At 43.6% G+C, this 20,227-nt stretch overlaps 1 protein-coding gene across 4 annotated transcripts in view; it reads right to left on the bottom strand.

The window, feature by feature from the left end:
* Positions 1-20,227, bottom strand: part of TMEM214 (transmembrane protein 214) — a 239,828-nt gene that overhangs the window by 109,034 nt on the left and 110,567 nt on the right. For all 4 annotated transcript variants that reach the window (XM_029596290.1, XM_029596291.1, XM_029596293.1 and 1 more), the window contains 3 exons: positions 9,822-9,923; positions 3,682-3,823; positions 2,109-2,200 (listed from right to left, as the gene is read on the bottom strand). In XM_029596290.1, the coding sequence (XP_029452150.1) occupies positions 2,109-2,200; positions 3,682-3,823; positions 9,822-9,923 (336 nt within the window). The remainder of the gene's footprint in view (positions 1-2,108; positions 2,201-3,681; positions 3,824-9,821; positions 9,924-20,227) is intronic.

Raw genomic sequence — 20,227 nt, 5'->3', positions numbered from 1 at the left:
ACTCCTGTTCTAGGTCTGGTCTATGGGAAAATACCTTGTTGAATCAGGCTGTAAGAAACAAAGTTCATTTAACAACTACACTTCCAAATTACTAGCTTGTGTGTTTTCCTATTAACTACATAATGAATGAGTTTTCACCTAATCCACTCAAACTGAACTATGTGCATTTCCCTTCAATTACTTCTCCTCTCTTAATTGATGTCAACTTGGTCACAGGATGAAAATTTCTACCAAGACAAATGCCAAGCCTGCTCTAAATATCAGCCACTAGAAAACAAGTATTAAGCACAGAGTGAGGATTAAAGGGAAGGTACCTCTTACAGCTTCATGCTCAGATTTACCTTTCCATACAATACTTAGATGCTTTCCTGTTAGACTTCCTGCTTATATCTATACATATAGACATGAACACATTCGATAATTAAAGCTATAGAATATTTTGAAAAAAACATGGCTGAGATCACCACATCATTATGAGTGTGACAGGAGTACTTTTAATTAAACTGAGCAGTCTAAAAGCCTAAAAAGAATTTTAAAAATTTTAAAATTTGAGAACTGTAGCACAATCAGCTGCAATTTATAATTCTTGTTATATTCTTTGTGATTTTAGCTCCATTCCCCAAGACTGCATTTCAACTAGTTTAAAAAAAAAAAAAATGCTTCTCTCCCAGCCCCATTCTCCTACCTTCTTGGGTAAATCACCACTTATAAACTGTATACCTATAGATGAGACATAAGTTCCACTTTAGATTTTAAAAAAATGATTGAATTATGAATGTTACAAAAGATGTGTAAATAGACAGTAGCCAGGGTTGAAGCTAATTCATCCCCTTTTTATGTCAAAAAAATGTTTTGAATGTTATTTATTGCCAAAATAACAGATTTTTTTTTTGCTGGGTTTGACTTGTCAAATGGAAGACGCCTTTGAACCAGAACATGACAGATGTAATGAGATCCCTGTGTTGGGAACAGTTATTTAATGAAAGTAAGCACTCATTGCAAAAACAGAATTACAAGATGGTAGTTTAAGAGCATCTGAAAACATGCATGCCCTGCAAAAAACAAAAAAAAAAAGGCAAATCTGGAAATAAGATCAAGATGATTTTAAAGGCTGGCATAAAGATACATTTCTGCAGAAAACTGTAAAAAAAAAAAGAAAAACAATTTTCTTTGGGAGAGGGCTTTCAATTCACTAGGAAATGGCCTCTACTGGGCTATAGCACCATGAACCTTCACTGACAAACACTTGGATGTTTCCCAGCCATTACAGTGATAATCTTGGCCAGTGGCTTCAGCTCACAGCATCATCTGCAACCCAGAATGTATGCATCCTAAGTTTGAACAATGTGTGTCACCACAGAGCAATGACGGAGACTTGTATCAACTCAGGGTCTGTGAAGCCTCCACAGTATTCCTAGCTGGCCCAGAGAGCAGAAGTCAAATGCAGGAATTGAACCTGAGTCTTCCACATTGCAATGCACAGCACAATGTATTTTCTGCATGAGGCGCTCATGTGAAGGGCTTCAAAAACATATCAGATTATCAATTTAAAACAAAAGAAAGATGATGATTTGGGAGGATGGTTCCTGCTCTTAAGTAATTTCCCTCAATTTCTGAAAGGCTATGGGGTAATTTTCAAAAGGATTTACACACTTAAAATTGGGTTTTACCAATGTAAATACATTTTATGCATGTAAGTGGGCTCTTGAAAATTGCTAAAATATATGCCATTGAATCAATAGGTTTTACATGCAAAAGTGCACTTTTGAAAGTCGCTGCAATATAGTTACATTTACACAGCTCAACTCCTTTGAAAATTACTTGTGGGGTGCATAAAAATTCCTGTGCAATTTTTTTTTTTTTTTTTTTTTTTTACAAGGCACGTTCAAATTTGTGCACTATGAGCCAATATAGTGCAAATATCAGATTTCTTGTGTACTCTGTTTTGCCAAGTGCGCAGGGTTTGTGACCAGCATGCATACAGCCTAGAGAAACAGTGCTCTTAGGAAGTTAGGTATCAAACTGTGTAAAACGTAATGAGCACACAAGATACTAGTCAACTAAAATCCAAACTAGAGTTCCCATTAATAAATATACATATCCTATACCTGGACTGTGACAAGTGCTTAGTATAAAGTTGTCGCCAAACGCTGAAGCTGAGCGGATCCATATTCAGGCACTGATTCAAGCAGTTCAGGAGCTAAACAAATTATTAAAACAATTATACATTTGCTAGCATTACACATTTATAAAATCAAAGATAACTGCATACTTTATAAGATGCACTACCTCAATCCACAAAATGTACACAATGTTAACTGTTTAGATCAGGGATGGTCAGCGCTGGTCCTCAACAGTCATAAACAGGCCTAGTTTTCCGGATATCTACAATGAATATGCACGAGATAGATTTGCATACATTGGAAGTAGTACATGTAAACCTCTCATGCATATTTACAGTGGATATCTTGAAAACCAGATCTGTTTATGGCTCTTGAGGACTGGAAATAGCCACCCCTCATTTAGATTAATATGGATCTATTTTCATCCTCTCTAAATGTGCATTTCTACAAACAGCATACCTGCATAATCTTAATATATTGCTCATATATTTGGACCAGGTGTTGAAACAGTTATAAATAACAAGAAATATTCACAATGCAGATCAACATAGCCATCCATTCACAAGCACTGTGTACAAAGCAGCTAGCTTTCCTGCCCCCTTTATGGACCACCAACTCCAAAAAAGCTTTTTTTTTTTTTTTTTTTTTTACTTGTGTGAATCGTAATTGTTCATAACAGAAATAAAGCCCTCCTAGACATGCATTTTTGAAACCATGCCTAAGAAGCAAATTCTTCCACCCATGGTATTTTCGGTCAGGAAATCTTTGCAAACATGGTCTCTATTATATGTAAATAAGAGACAACAATTTGCAATCTTCTCATGTCTTCCAATGAAATCTGTAGCTGGCTGAAAACCAGAAAGGAAGTCCCCTGCAAGGACGAACCCTTCATTGCAGTCAGCAGAAGTTGCTGGAAGAGCAAGAAAGATGATTTTTAGGTAACAAATGCTACATCTTAGGCATAGGTCTAAGTCAAACTGGAGGCAGGATCAGGACACAGTTCACTCAAACTGACATCTTGCACAATAAACAGATGCACAGTTATCAAGTTACTATGGGGACAACGTTCTTAGTCATTTCTGCAGGTAAAAGTGCTTTTCTCAAGAAAATGGACTTTCAGAAAACTGCCTTCCTTATATGCAGGTAAATTTACACAAATGTGCCAAGTACATATAAAATTTTACCTGCAGTGAGGGGTTCCCAGTGATGGGGTTGGGAAGGGGCTTGCGCTTATATGCATATTTTTAAATTTTCAAAACTGTGTGCCATTTTCTCAGGAAAATTACCACACAAATTAGTAGGTGTGTGTTTGGGTAGCTTTTCCAAGATAATTTTCAAAGCGAGTACACATGTGTATTTCACATAAAAATTTGTGCAAGTCCGTAGATAAAAAGTATCTGCGGACTTTGTATCAATGCAGGCAGATATTCTCTCACTTTTTGACAAAAATACAATGGAAAAGATCCTTTCTTCCTCCAGTTTTAAATAGTTAAACCAGTCTTATACTGTAAATCCCACCCAGCTCAGTTCCTTTGACGTGTTTGCAAGATTGGCTCACCTCCTTTTTCATGTCAGGAGGACAGTTTGGTGTAGCTCTGGACAGGAACGAAGGAAAATATGTATGCAGGGTAGTTTCAGGTTTAGCTCCAAATGCCAGCACTTTGAGCCTGGGATATAACTGTCGCAACTGATCTTGTAGGCTTTAAAAAAAAAAAAAAAAAAAAAAAAGAAGTTATTACATATACACACATATGTCAAGGATGACGCAGAAAGGAATTTTGACATTTACCTCTTTTATTCAAACATTTCCTAACAGACTTTACTAGCACTTCAGACACTTGCAAAGTAGTCATATAGTTTTTAACTTGCCTTAACTCACTTGAAGCTTTGTTGTACAGGCAAAACAAATTTAAGAAAATGAAAGTGCGTAAAAATACCAATTTACTACTCATATGTAAATTATTTTCTTTTTGTGTCGAGATACAATTTCTGAATTTTATGCCAATATAAAAGAAATTCTGGTCTAATACCTAGTTGATGCCAAGTTCAAAATTGCTACCACACTGGTACTTCATGTCAAGAGATTTCAATTTTGTGCCAATCTATAATCAGCTGTACATTATAAGAAGGTAAGACATTAGAATGGCGTGCTTAGCAAATAAGTGCATAATGTGCAGCTGCTTACCTGTGACAAGTGCTCTCCTAGGACAGCAGGATGTTAGTCCTTACATAAGTGACATCATCCGATGGAGTGCAGCACAGAAAACTTTTGTCAAAGTTTCTAGAAGCTTTGAAGAGCACACCCAGCATGCCGCTAATCCACACGTCCACGCAAGGTCCCCCCCTTCAGTCTCCTAACAGAAAACTTACAAGCGAAAAAATAAAACAAACCGGAAGGAGAACCCAACTCCGTGGGATGACGGGTGGGATTCCTGAGGACTAACATCCTGCTGTCCTAGAAGAACACCTGTCACATGTAAGCAACTGCGCTTTCTCCTAGGACATGCAGGATGGTAGTCCTCACACGTGGGTGAATACCAAGCTCCAGGCTGTCTCTGAGAACAAGTGAGACCAACAAGTACCGAACAAAGTGCCAACAGGCACATCAATAACTGTGGCTCTGTTGGTCAGCAGGAGACTGCCTGGCTCCCACCAAGGCACAAAGCAGGAAGAGTTTGGTTCAGGTGTGGGAAAGATTGCACAGGATGGATTGACCAAAAGGCACTGTCCTGATTCCCATTCTTGTCCAAGCAGTAGTGAGCTGCAAATGTGTGAAAAGAACTCCACATAGAGGCCTGGCAAATTTTGTTAGGGATTGCTCGCAGATGAGCCACAGACGTCGCCATGGCCCGCACAGAGTGAGCTTTAACTCTTCCAGCCAACGCGAAAGGCCTGCTTACGCATAGCAGAAGGCAATGCAATCTACTAGCGAGATGGATAAAGTCTGCTTACCCACCACCATTCCCAGCCTATTGGTATCAAAGGAAATACAGAGCTGAGTGGACTGCCTGTGCGATCCAAACAAAGCCAAAGTCGCCTTGCAGTTCAAAGTATGAAGAGCCCGTTCCCCTGTGTGGGAATGAGGCCTAGGAAAGAAGGTGGGTAAAACGATGGACTGATTAAGGTGGAAATCAGTCACAACCTTAGGCAGGAACTTAGGGTGCGTACGCAAAACCACACGATCATGAAAGAACCTTCTGTATGGCAGGTGAGGAACTTCGGGTCATAGGAACGCAGCAGCTCAAAGGGAGGTCGCATGAGCCGCACCAGGACCATGTTGAGGTCCCAGGATGCAACAGGAGACCGAAGAGGGGGCTTCAGCTGAAGCAGGCCCCTCAAAGCAACCTACTAAAGGCTGCACAGATATGGGTGTGCCAGAGACACCTCGATAGTACGCACTTACAGTGCTAAGATGAACCCTGACTGAGCTGGTTTGAAGCCCAGATTCAGAAAAGTGCCACAAGTAGTGCAACAGCTGGGGAAGGGGGAATGTGAATGGATCCAAGCCATGCCCTGCACACAAGACAGAGAATCTTCTCCACTTTAAACCGTAGGACTTCCTGGTGGAAGGTTTCCTAGAAGCCACCAGCACTTGGGAGACACTGTCCGAGAGGGCCAAGGGCTGAAGGACTAAGCACTCAACATCCAAGCAGGAGGTTCGGATGGCGCAGAGTGCCCTGGATCTGTGTGATCAGGTCAGGTGTGGTCCCCAGCTGGATGGGGGCCCTGACTGACAGATCCCGCAGGAGAGAACCAGACCTGTTGGGGCCAAAAGGGCGCCACGAGGATCATGGTCCCTCCATCCTGTTGAAGCTTCAGCAGGGTACGCATACAGCAGACCTCTCCCCCAGTGGAGGAAGGAGTCATTGCAGGCCAGATGTCCACCCCACGACAACAGGGAGCAGAATCTGCTTACCTTGTGGTTGTGCGGAGAGACGAAGAGGTCCATTTCTGGTGTACCCCACCGAAGAAAATTTGGCTGTTACCTCCAGATTGAGGGATCATTCGTACGGCTGAAAGGAGCAACTCAGCTGGTCCGCCAGTATGTTCAGAGTCCCAGGCAGGTACGTCACCTGCAACATCCTCTGCGACAGGGCCCAGGTCTACACCTGCACCGCCTCATGCAGAAGAGGAATGAGCCCATGCTTCCCTGTATGATGATATACTACATTGCCACCTGGTTGTTCGTCCAGATCAGGAACTCTCTCTGTGCGACAACTGGTCTCTGAACGCCTATAGGGCATAACGGATCAACCGAAGCTCCAGAAAGTTTATATGACAGAGTTGCGTGTGGAAGTTGTGTACATGGGTTCCCCAGCCCTGAGGAGAGGTGTCAGTAGTGAGGATGGCTTGAGGCGGAGCAGTTTGGAAGGGAATCCCCCGCTCCAAATCAGAAAGGTTTTCCCACCAGTACAGAGATCCCGAAGAGGTTCTGTGACTGCAACTCAGGTCTTGAGGTCCTGAGAGGCCTGTCACCAGTGACCTCAAGGTCCATTGAGCCCTCCGCAAGCACAAACAGGCAAGAGGGATAAAATGGACAGAAGCCGCCATGTGGCCCAGCAAACGGAGCAGAAGGCGGGCAGTCACCTGCCGGCTGCTGTGGACGAAGGCTGCCAGCGAGGTGAGGGCAAGAGCCCGATTGTGGAGCAAAAACGCCTTAGTCTGCATCATGACTAGTCTGACGCCTATGAAGTCCAACTGAGGAGATGGGCAGAGTTTGCCAGCCTCTAAACCCAGCAGGCTGATAGCCGAGAGCACCTCCTGTTGCTTTCGAGGCAGACACTCTGCAAGGTTCTGGACTTGCTTCCAGAGGTTCCGGTGGTACTGGGTCATGAACAGCTGGTAGGCAGCAATACTGGCGAAGAGCATAGCACCCTGGAAGACTTTTCTGCCCAAGGCATCGAGCTCCCTATATTATTGCCCGGGGTGGAGGGGGGGGGGGGGGCAGACTCCACAACAACTGACTGGTGGGGGAGGTGCAGCTTCTCAAACCCCATGGTGTGCTGCACCAAATAGGTGGCATCTGCCTTCCTGTTAACGGAAGGATAAGGAGACCAGGTGTTCTCACATCCTTAGGAGTGTCGACAAACAATTTCCAGCATTTTATGCCACGCATCCTCCTCCATAAGGAGCTGGAAAGGAATAGTCTTGGCCATGGCCCTGACAAACCCCACGAAGGAAAGATTCTTGGGGGGAGACCAATGCCTTTCCTTGGGTGAGGACGGCTTGGAGAGGGGAGGGCATCCGAATATTCAGATGAGGAATCATCTCCCCAAGGATCATAAGGGCCTTACCTCCTCACTAAGACCAGCATGACATGGGCAAGGCCTATAAGGGATCCCAGCCCTGAGCTCCGATGGCTTCAGAGGCATCAAGGGCACTGTGGGAATCGAAAGTTCTCCCAACATCGGGGGGGGGGGGGGGGGAAGGGCGGGCGACAGAGGGCCACGGGAGGCTGGAGGGCCCAGGTAAGGGCTTGGGGAACTGAGGCCTCGGGAATGCAGCACTGGCCTCGTCTTCCTTAGAGGAGGAGGATCCGATGATGGGAATTGCTCCCAGGGGGGCATCAGTGGCCGCTGTGGAACCGAAGATCCCTGTTGCACCAGTTGTGTTAGTAGGGCGCCTAACAAGACATTCAAACACTCGAGCAGAGGTGCCAAAATAGGCTGCGGACGCTCTGGCACTGGCAAGGGGACTGGTGGCGCAGGCAGCTCGATGGTCCAAAGAGCTCTGAGCACTGCATCTGCAACCTGTGGTCCAACTCCTCCTGAAAGTCTGGTGAAGCCAGGACTGAGAGAGGGGGATGAGGAGGCACCGGCTTGTCCTCTGTCCTCCAAGGTGGCACGGTGCTCAACACAGATATTGGTGGGAATCACTTGGGACTCCCGGGTACATTGGAGGATAGGGCCTCAAAGGAACGGGCTCTCTTCGGTGAGACCTCCCAAGGTGCTCAGCCTGGTCTTTTCCCAGTGCTGAGGCGGAGGATCCCGATGTCCTGGAAACTGATGAGATCATGGAGGATCAGTCACTGTTTCTGCGATCCTTTGAAGAAGTGGAGAGAGGAGTGGTGAGAGGGAGCGTATCAAGGGGCTTCCCTCAACTTTGATGATTCTGATGAGGGTGTGGGTGGAGCGGACTTTTTAGAACCGAAAAACTTTTCCATCTTATTCAGGTGTGCACAACGGCCTTTGGGGGTCATCTGGTCACATAGCTGACACCCTCAGACATCATGTGACAACTCCAGGCAGAGGATACAAACCTCATGTGGATCCGTGATAGACATGGTCTGCGGCACTGGGGGCCATCAAAAAAAGCGGGACACCGTCAGAGGAAAAAAGCCTGACGTACGGTCGATGACCGGCAGTCACCGGGAAGCGAAAGCCGGGAATCGACCACAAGAAGTTGGAAAACAATAGTTTTTACCTATTGCACCTAGGAGGCACAAACTGTGAAGGGGGACCAGATGATGGAAAACGGGAAAGACACTTTTCTCAGAACAAAACAAGAAAAAGAGCAGAGCTCCTTGAACTACAAGGCAACTGCATCACAGAAAAAGAGACTGAAGGGGGACTTCACATGGACATGCGGACAGCGGCATACTCAGCGTGCTGGTCAAAGTTGCTAGAAACTTTGACAAAAGTTTTCCGTGCCTGGCTCCATCGGATGATGTCACCCACATGTGAGGACTACCATCCTGCTTGTCCTATGAGAACAGATATTTCTTGGATTGTTCAAAAAGTGCTTGGTGCACATTTCTAGGAACAAAGACAAGATGACTTACAAAGGGTGTCTTAAGTATTCAATTTTATTCAATTATTTTCAAACACTGAACAGTCAGTCAAGGTGGTCAGTTGAGAATATTACAGACTGAACAGGTTACATTACATAGGCAAGGGATAATGTTAGAAAAAGCACAACAGGATTTGGAAAAGACTTTCTGTACCAAATTATGTCACCACCCTGAGAGGGAGTTTGGATAACAAAATATTTGTCATTCCAGTGGAGCCTAGTATGATACAGTTAAACAGTATTTCTTTCTTTTGGAGGGGATTTTGAACCAGATCTCCCACTTATTGGCAAATCAAGTATTTTTTGTGGCTAACTGGCCTCCTTCCAGTGCTTCTTGTCCAGCCATAATAGCAAAACTTGCTTAATTCTGTTTCAAGGGAATGCAGCACTCCTAGCTGGCACTGACGTTTTTAATAAATTTCATTTATTTATTTTAGAATTTTTATATACAGACATCCGTTTGCACATCGTATCGGTTTACAAATAACTTGGAACTTTTAGGCATAGCCTTTACATGGAACAATAACTATATGAAAAAAGGAACAGTAACTATACGTTAATTAGGTACAGGATAACAAATTGCAAGATGAATGGCATAGAGTAACAACACTGATTAAAATCTGGGTAAGCATGATATTTACATAAAGATCAAAGGTAACACATGAGATATGTGACTTGAAGAGTGTCAGATCATGTGGGAAAAAAGCAGCAAATAATACAAAGTTATTCAGTGAAGATATATGACTTGAGGAGTGTAAGATCATGTGAGAAAATAGTATTTCTCTGACAATCTTAAATCTCACTTTGTTACATTCTTCCACCTTTGTGAAACTCTGATTCCATGAAGGTCATAGAAACATTGTATGAACAGATTTTCTTGCATCAGTATTCATTATAAATGAGCACTACCTGGATGATAAAGAGTTATTTGGCATGAAGGCAAAGTCCAAGAGAGGGAAAAAGTCCTTTGGTCCTATCATCCCAAATCCTTTGGTCAGGTTCGAGTGCATCCTACAAGAGAAAACACGTTCCTGCATTTATCCTTTTTACTTTCAGTCCTATGATTGTGCCACAGCACAACTCTAGGTATTCACACTTCATAAGAGTTGAACTATGTTGCTAAGGCACACTTGTACAGCTATAAGCTGTACTCTAGAATGTTATAGATAAACAGTATACACACATCATTGGAAGTGCCTGGTCAAAGGACCATACAGTATTGAAATATATATTTCAGATTTTTATATAGCCATCTGACCATGACCCCTTACAGTAAGTAAAGGATTCACAATATATGGAGATGATACAGCATTGCATGGATCTATTAAAAAAAAAAAAAAAAAAAGAAAGATATATTGGGATAGACTAAGTAAATGTTTGCGTAGCTCAGAGATCTTGAGTTAGCTTCTTCTAATTGCCTTACAGTCCTCTCTATTTGGTGATACAGAGGAAGGTGAAAAAAAAAAAAGTTGCATCTAGAGTTAATTCTGCAGTAGTGAAAAAAATCATTCTTGATCAAGTAATTTTTAGAACACTGCATTGTTAGTCTATTTGATGATCTAACCATAGACAAATATTCTTTACATCAATGCCATAAAGAGCAAATTTCTTGAGGTTCAACCATTCCACTCAGAACCAAGATAAATCAGATCTTATTTAGGGAATGATCTCCTCTGGTTATGGCAGTTAATGCCATGTCTGGAAGAGTTGAAGGTCCAAGCTAACTCTAAGATCATTTACCATTGACAAGGAATCACTAGAAACAACGTTATGTAAATTATAATTAATTTGTTCTATAATTTTGCTTCACTTTTTAAAAAATCACTAGGCAAATATTCCAAAATGTTAAGTTTGTAAAGCATAGTCTATCTGGAGATTAATGCTGTATTCACATCAAATTACCAGATATCAAGCTGAAATATTCTATTTAGCTTTAAATAGCTAACAAAGGTCTTGTGTAGAAAGGGTTATTGCTATTACAAAATAAAACCGTATCTCAAACGTTTTTGTATATTTCATAAAATAGCAGGGGTATTTCTAAAGGATTAATGTTATGTTCGGTCTATATAAATAGTTTGGAACTGATCCAATATTCTATTTTATAATCATATCCTTAAGGTGGACTTTGTTGCAGGATATCGGCATACCTTGAGTGCAGTATAAAGCATCAGGCTTTGCAGCTTCAAACATTTGAAAAATGCACATAAACAAAATAAGACTGCAGTTAACGACCACAAAACCTAGTCTGATCATTTCTTCCATCTAAAACTCCTGTTTTACTCTTATTCTGTTCTATGTAAACCGCTAAATGTAGCGACAGTTACTGTTCCTTGTGAACCGGGGTGATATGTATATTATACAGGAACCTCCGGTATATAAATCATTTAAATAAATAAATAAATCTATTGTAATACTGCAGAACCTACTCAATACGTGGCTTTACTCCTCCTCTACCACTAAAGCAGTGCTTCCTAACCCTCTCCTGGAGGTAAACCTGTATCCACAGTTGGGTTTTCAGGATTTCCATAATGAATATGCATGAAATAGATTTGCATATCCTGGGTCTCCATTATATACAAACCAAATCTCATACATATTCATTATGGCAATCCTGAAAATTTAACTGATTAGGGATGCCTCCAGGAGAGAGTTGGGAAATACTATGCTATTGTTCCTCCATTTGTGCCGTACTGTCCTGAATTCCAATATATTTTTTGTCTCCATTAAGTAGAGCTCCAACATTCTATACATCCTCAGCAGTATTGGTATCTCTGGAACTGCACTCTCCTGGATTAAATCTTACCTACAAAATCGTCATTTCACAGTCCTCACTGATAACAATGAATCTGACCCGATTAGTCTTGATCGGGGTGTTCCACAAGGTTCCTCTCTCTCCTCCACACTATTTAACATTTACATGCTTCCCCTCACCACTCTCCTCACCAACCTTGGTATCAAGCACTTCATCTACGCAGATGATGTGCAAATTCTTTTCCCCTTTACTGACTCCCTCCAAACCGCTCTTCAAAACTGGGAATCATGCCTCACCTCTATCAACCAATTACTCACTGACATGCATCTTGCTCTCAACCCTCAAAAAACCGAACTCCTCATTATCTCCACCAAACGTCCACCACCCTCTATCCCCCTCTCTTACTCATCCACTACCTTCCCCTCACACACCCGCAATCTGGGTGTTCTTATTGACAACCAACTCACCCTTAAACCCTTTATTAAATCTATCTTAAGTGACTGCTACTTCAAGTTACAAACAATTAAAAAACTCAGACCCCTACTATATTTCACTGATTTTCGCACAGTACTACAGTATTATTTTCTCCAAAATAGACTATTGTAATGCTCTCCTCCTTGGCCTCCCTACCACCTATACCAAACCTTTGCAACTACTTGCTACTATACACCAGTGTTTTTCAAACTTGAAGTCAGGTCACAGCACACCAGCAGCTGGGTTGCAGTCCCAATCCTATTCCTGCACCTGTTCCAGATGTTCTGAAGTGTTTAGAGGAAGTTCCGCATGTGGCAGAAGTCTACCATCAACTCAAGGAACTGTGTGGCTCCCCTATAAGGAAAGGCTAAAGAAGGCAGGGTGGCTCAGCTTGGAGAAAGGACGGTTATTTGGGGGGGGGGGGGGGACCACACGACCCAATGTGTGAGTAGGACCTGTGCTCCACTCGCTCCTGGTTCCCCCCCCTCCAAAAATCACGATTTTCACTTGTGATCCACACCACGGTGGATATCCCCTTGTCACTTATGGCTTCCCAGAGGTGCATAGACAATTTTTTGCAGCGAGGCTGCAGTCCAATGGCATCCAAACCATAGCGAGAAAAGAAACACCCAGGATGGCCTCTAGATTCCAAAATGGTGGATGGCCCTCCGAGCTCGAGCTCTGCGAATAATTTATTGATGGAGGAAGTAACGCAGACCATAGTGCAAGCCTTGGACGGCCATTTTGCGGAGCTGTCTCAGCAGGTTCAGGCAGGTAACGAGACTGACAATGATAAAGACCAGGTGGAGGACACACAGAGGGTGGCCACGGTAAGGACTGAATTGCAGGCCCTAAAGATGAAACAAAGCGAAATGCAACTGCAGATCGCCACGTTGGAAGCAAAGGTAAATAACTTGGAGAACAAGGGCAGAAGAAAACTTGCAATCTGTGGGGTTCCCAGAATCCCTACCGGACTATGAGGTGCATTCTTTGCTTGAGGACTGGTTGCTAGTGGAACTGGAATCCCTCACTGAGCGTTGTCATGTGGAGCGGGCACACCGGCTGGAAGCCCAGGCCAGGGATATAAAAAACTTCACTCAGTCATCGCACATTATCTAAACTTCACACAAAGTGATGATTTTACAAGCTTATCAGAAGAAATCAGTGCTTTACTATGAAGGCCATAAGATTTTGCTTTTTCAAGACTACTCTACCACCGTATCCCAACAGAGAAAAGCTTTTGCTCCTATATGTGCGGCTCTTTCAACAAACACATTAGATTCAACTTACAATGCCCTACAAGGCTACGACTGGAGCATAATGGAGTTTGGAAAATGTTTGACTCTGTACCCACAGCCAAACAATTTGCGGACTCTTTAGAGGAGAAGTGATGAGCAGTGATGAGCCCCGATGGCAAACTAGGTCAACTTCACAAGTTAATTTTGAATGTTCAGTTGATAACTATTGTTGCAACAAGTTTGTGTGATGATATGGAAATGGGGGTGGGGCACAAGTATGGGTACAAAATGTGGTCTCCAGATTCCTTCCTCTTGGGGGTGTTTTGTGGTCTGTACTTGGGATTGTGGGGGAGGGGATATAGAATGGGGGGAGGGGGGTTAAAGTTTAGTGTTCAATTCTGTTTTGCATTGTTAGGGATCCTATTGTGGCAGGGCTCATCTACTTTTGTATTTTGGGGGACCCTGGGAAGAGTCTTGAGTGATTTTCCTTTGTTACAGGGGGAGGACTAATATTTACTCCTGTCCGGTCCAAAAATTACTATTCTTGGAAACAACTGAGGGATTTGAATATTTCCTGGGGGCAAGGAGTGATGGCTGATACTTTCGATTCCACTGGTTCCCTAGGCTGGGGGGGAAATCAGTTTGGGGTATGCTAAAGTGACCTGGACTGAGTTAACCGTACTTCTTTTGAATTAAGTATGGCTGAAAATGTGACAGTTTTGTCTTGAAACAGCAGGTTTAGGATCCCCAGTAACAAAGATAATTTAGGGCATTTTGTGATAACGGAGAAATTATTTGGTAGGGAGGTCACCATATGCAATGTGTATGCGCCCAATGTCTATTTGCATGTTTTTTTCCAAGAAATTATAAGGTACTGACCATTTTTGGAATTGGAACTTTAATGCTAGTGAGGGATTTAAACTGCATAGTCTATCACGTTTTTGTGCAAACAGCTTAACTTACTTGATGGCTGATGAGTTATGCATCCAGAGGAAAGTGACTACACACACACACCTCTCGTGCTTATGACACTATGTCCTGAATTGATTACATCTTGGTCTCTATGACCCAGTTCTCAGGTCCATAGAGCTGAGATAGAGTCTCCAGAATTCTCAGATCATTCCATGATAGGGGTAGATTTTAAATGGGGGGTCCCTAGATCAGGGCAATGTAGGAGGAAATATCCTACTTATCTTGTGTTGGATGTAGACTTTCAAGCATATCTAAAGACCAAATGGAAAGAATTTGAGAAGCATAATTCAGGTCATAAAACCAATCCTTTGCTATTTTGGGAAGCAGGGAAGGCCGTAATTAGGGGGAAAATCACGGCATATATTATTCTGGAGAATAAGCTTTTGACTCAATGAATAGTGGAGCTGGAACGGGAGTATCAGAAAATTGGAGCCCCATATATGGCATGCCCCTCTACTGCCAATAAGCAGTTATATAGGGAATCCCTATATAATTTAAACTGTCAAAAGGCTAGGAGATTTTTCTTGTACTTCTCCCACAGGTTTTACCGCTTTGGCAATAAAGCTTGTAAACTCTTGACCAATATGGTAAAGTTTAAACAGGGACATAATTTTAGAGGCATTAACAGCTAAAAATGGGGAAAAGCAATCCGCAGTGGAGAAGATCTGTAAGATTCTTAGATCCTTTTAGTAACAACTACATAAGGAAGAAACAGTTACGGGAGTAAACGAGACTGAAGAGCAATTTTTTCAGGGACTAGCTTTACCTAAGGTGTTCGAGCAACAGCTGGCTCGGCTTAACAGATCTTTTACTGTTTCTGAAATTTTGGAGGGTATTAAGTGCTGCCCGCTACACAAAGCCCCCATTCCTGTTGGGTTAAACGTGGAGTTCTATAAGATACTTGTCCAACCCTTCAGACTTTTTCTTACTGAGGCCTCGAAGCTAGGGGCATTCCCGACGGATGCCAAGTGGTTGTATAATTCAGTTCTCCCCACCGGGGGAGGGGGGGGGGGGGAGACCCAACGCACCCCACCTCTTACAGGCCTATATCCCTCAAATTTTGATTTGAAATTGTTTGCAAAGATCTTGGCCACCTGGCTGAACCTGATCCTTCCCACCTTAATTTCGCAATATCAGGCAGGTTTTGTGATGGGCAGGACAGCTGGTAAACTTGTTGTCCGTTTATGGACAGCGATGAGTCAATGCAAATTTTTCAGAACTCCAGCCCTAATGGTGAGCTTTGATGCCTAAAATGCCTTTGACCGGGTAGCATGGTGCTATCTTTTCTCGGTGTTACATCGTTATGGTTTTGAGGGCTATTTTGTACGGTATATCATTATATTGGGAACTATGTTCCAATATCTTAGCCAATGGTGGCATGTCAGCAGAATTTGAACTGCATAGAGGTACCAGGCAGGGTTGTCCCCTTTCCCCTCTATTGTACATTCTTACCTTAGACCCTCTTTTGAGGAAAACAGCCGATTCCCCAGAGATTCAAGGGTTTAATGTAGGCAGGGAAAGGTTTAAGATAGCGGCTTTTGCAGATGTCCTAGGTTGGTTTTTTTTGTTTTGTTTTGTTTTTTTTTACACAGACCCAGTCCCTTCCCTACAGAGCAGGTTATGACTTTTCTGGCCCAATTTGGCATATTCTCTAGTCTGAAAATAAATCTCAATAAATCAGAAGCATTGGATGCTCTTGGGACCCTGAAGTCTCAGTGGCTGGGGCCATTTTCCTTGCGTTGGGTGGAAAAAAAAGAGATGAAGTATTTAGGGATTAAGATTCCTACTGACATCTCAGTACCGGTGTGAGTACAGAACCTGCTCTACTACCTTTGTGGCATGGATTCTCAGGTTACCCCGCTTGCGGGCCACTACCGGATCCCCTCTGTCTTGTGCACGCCATCTGCTTCCAGCCTACCCCATGCTGCAGACCACTACCAGAATTGCCAGCATAAGCTACGCCTAGAGAAGGTATTCACCAGACCACTCTGCACTGCGGATTACTATCTGGATTGACTCCATCGATCCGCTCCTCAGATCACCATCAGCTGTATAATAACGTTATTCCTCTGTTGTCCTTTACTGCTGAGATCTTGCCTGCTGTGGTAAGGGCCCACAGGGCTCCTCCTCCCTGTGGACGGAGTCTCCACTCTCCACAACCCAAGGGCCCATTTCTCGTTCAAACACACACCAAACATAACACCCTTGGTATAGTTACACAATGTTAGGGTCCATATTAGGAGCCACCACCCAAGAAAGATCTAGGCGTCATAACATAGAAACACAGAAGTGACGGCAGAAGACCAAACGGCCCATCCAGTCTGCCCAGCAAGCTTTCACACTTATCTATTACTCTGACCACTGAAATCAAGGCCCTTATTGGTAACTCTTTGGTTCCAATTCCCTTCCACCCCCACCATCGATGCAGATAGCAGTGCTGGAGCTGCATCTAAGTGAAGTATCTAGCTAATTGGTTTGGGGTAGTAACCCCCGTAATAAGCAAGCTACTCCCGTTTGTTTACCCTGCCTGTGCAATTCAGTCCTTGTTGGTTGTCGGAATATAAATCCTCTTTACTTCATTCCCCCCTGTCATTGAAGCAGAGAGCTATGCTGGATGTGCATTGAAAGTGAAGTATCAGGCTTATTTGGCTTGGGGTAGTAACCGCCATAACAAGCAAGCTACTCCCCTGCTTTTGTGGATGCAAATCCTTTTTTCCACATTTCCTCTTGCCGTTGAAGCATAGAGCAATGTTGGCATCGCATTAACTGTGTGAATGTTTATTGAATAAGGATATTAGTCTCCAGGTAGCAGCCGTCATTCCGGCAAGCAAGCCACCTCCTTGCCTCTTCTCTTCATTCACACATCCTCTAGACTTTATGGATCCACAGTGTTTATCCCACGCCCCTTTGAAATCCTTCACAGTTTTGGTCTTCACCACTTCCTCCGGAAGGGCGTTCCAGGCATCTACCACCCTCTCCATGAAGAAATACTTCCTGACATTGGTTCTGAGTCTTCCTCCCTGGAGTTTTAAATCGTGACCCCTGGTCCTGCTGATTTTTTTGCAACGGAAAAGGTTTGCCGTTGTCTTTGGATCATTAAAACCTTTCAAGTATCTGAAAGTCTGTATCATATCACCCCTAGTCCTCCTTTCCTCCAGGGTGTACATATTTAGATTCTTCAATCTCTCCTCATAAGTCATTCGATGAAGACCCTCCCACCTTTTTGGTCGCCCTTCTATGGACCGCCTCCATCCTGTCTCTGTCCCTTCGGAGATACGGTCTCCAGAACTGAACCCAGTACTCCAGGTGAGGCCTCACAAGGACCTGTACAAGGTGATTATCACTTCCCTTTTCTTACTCGATATTCCTCTCTCTATGCAGCCCAGCATTCTTCTGGCTTTAGCTATCGCCTTGTCACATTGTTTCGCCAACTTCAGATCATTAGAGACTATCACCCCAAGGTCGGTCTCCTGCTCCGTACATATCAGCCCTTCTCCCCCCATCGAATGCAGTACTCTGCACTTCTTGGCCTTGAATCTCAGCTGCCATATCTTCGACCATTCTTCCAGTTTCCTTAAATCCCGCCTCATTCTCTCCATTCCTTCCGGCATGTCCACTCTGTTGCAGATCTTAGTGTCATCCGCAAAAAGACAAACCTTACCTTCTATCCCGTCCGCAATCTCGCTCACAAAGATATTGAACAGGACCGGTCCCAACACCGATCCTTGCGGCACTCCGCTTAACACCACTCTCTCTTCAGAGTAAGTTCCATTTATCATCAGACATTGTCTTCTGTCCAACCAGTTTGCAATCCAGGCCACCACCTTGGCACTCACTCTTAAGCTTCTCATTTTATTCACTAGCCTCCTGTGCGGACCATATCAAAAGCCTTGCTGAAATCCAAGTAGATGACGTCGAGCGCTCTTCTTTGATCCAAATGCCTAGTCACCCAGTCGAAGAAGTCAGATTTGTCTGACAGGATCTTCCCCTGGTGAATCCATGCTGCCTCTGGTCCAGCAATTCTTGCGACTGTAGATAGTTCACTATTCTTTCAACAGTGATTCCATTACTTTTCCCCACCAACAGTGATTCCATTACTTTTCCCCAGCTGGTAACTACAGACCGGTCAGGTGAGGCTGACCGGTCTGTAGTTACCAGCCTCTTCTCTGTTCCCACTCTTGTGAAGCGGGACCACCACCGCTCTTCTCCAATCACTCGGCACCATTCCCATTTCTAAGGATCTATTGAACAGGTCATACAACGGACCCGCCAGCACATCTCTAAGCTCCCTCAGTATCCTGGGATGAACCTCATCAGGCACCATGGCTTTGTCCACTTTCAGTTTCCCCAGCTCTTCCCATACATTCTTTACTGTAACTGGAGTTACATCTACTCCATTCATAATGGATAACACATTGAAATTGTCTGTTCAGTGTGCTGCGGCAGTCAAAAAAGCAAACAGAATGTTGGGAATTAGAAAGGGAATGGTGAATAAAACGGAAAATGTCATATGCCTCTGTATCACTCCATGGTGAGACTGCACCTTGAATACTGTGTACAATTCTGGTCGCTACATCTCAAAAAAGATATAGTCGCACTGGAGAAGGTACAGAGAAGGGCGACCAAAATCATAAAGGGGATGGAACAGCTCCCCTATGAGGAAAGACTAAAGAGGTTAGGACTGTTCAGCTTGGAGAAGAGACTGCTGAGGGGGGATATGATAGAGGTGTTTAAAATCATGAGAGGTCTAGAATGGGTAAATGTGAATCGGTTATTTACTCTTTCGGATAATAGAAAGGCTGGGGGGGCACTCCATGAAGTTAGCATGTGGCACATTTAAAACTAATCTGAGAAAGTTCTTTTTCACTCAACGCACAATTAAACTCTGGAATTTGTTGCCAGGGCATGTGGTTAGTGCAGTTAGTATAGCTGTGTTTAAAAAAGGATTGGATAAGCTCTTGGAGGAGAAGTCCATTACCTATTAATTAAGTAGACTTAAAATAGCCATTGCTATTACTAGCAACAGTAAAATGGAATAGACTTAGTTTTTGGGTACTTGGCAGGTTATGATGGCCTGGATTGGCCACTGTTGGAAACAGAATGCTGGGCTTGATGGACCCTTGGTCTGACCCTGTATGGCATGTTCTTATGTTCTTATCTATAAATAATATAATTCCCTTGTTGGCCAAGACAGAGTAAATGGGCGGACTGGGTCAAGTTACCTCTGTCCTTGAGTGGCCGGATCCACATTCAAAATGATGGAACTACCTCGCTGGCTTTACGTCTTACAAATGATGCCAGTGTGGTTAAAGTGGAAGCATTAGCTAGAGCTGGATTCGGCCCTTTCAAAATTTTTATGGAATAAAAAAGCACGATTAGCTTTGAATAAATTGCAGCTGTCTTGGAAGGGAGGTGGGATGGCTGAACTTACAGCAGTATAACCTGGCTTGCTTACTGAGACATGCATACGATTGGCTATATTCCTCAGATGTGTATTCTCCCCTCCTCCCTCTTACGGGCATGGTGCAAACCATTGCATCTTGGAAATCTGATTCATGTCTCCAGCCGCCAGTTACCAGTTTATATTCAATATAACCCCTTGTGTCGGCCGTTAGGCAGGCCTGGAAAGTATTGCGTCAAACTGAAAGTGTCCTGTGAGGTCACCCCAGTTCTTTGTTGTCGGCCACCTGAGGTTTGCACCTGGGTTGGAAAGCTCAGTTGCTTACCTGTAATAGGTGTTCTCCTAGGACAGCAGGATGTTAGTCCTCACATGTGTGACATCATACGATATAGCCCGGCACGGAAAACTTTTGCCAAAGTTTCTAGAAGCTTTGACCAGCAAACTGAGCATGCCCAGCCTGCTACTATCCACGCATCCA

The sequence above is a fragment of the Rhinatrema bivittatum genome, chromosome 3 (assembly GCF_901001135.1).
Source record: "Rhinatrema bivittatum chromosome 3, aRhiBiv1.1, whole genome shotgun sequence".
Classification (NCBI taxonomy): Eukaryota; Metazoa; Chordata; class Amphibia; order Gymnophiona; family Rhinatrematidae; genus Rhinatrema; species Rhinatrema bivittatum.
Note: the sequence above shows the minus strand (reverse complement) of the source record. Positions and strands in the feature narration are given on the sequence as shown.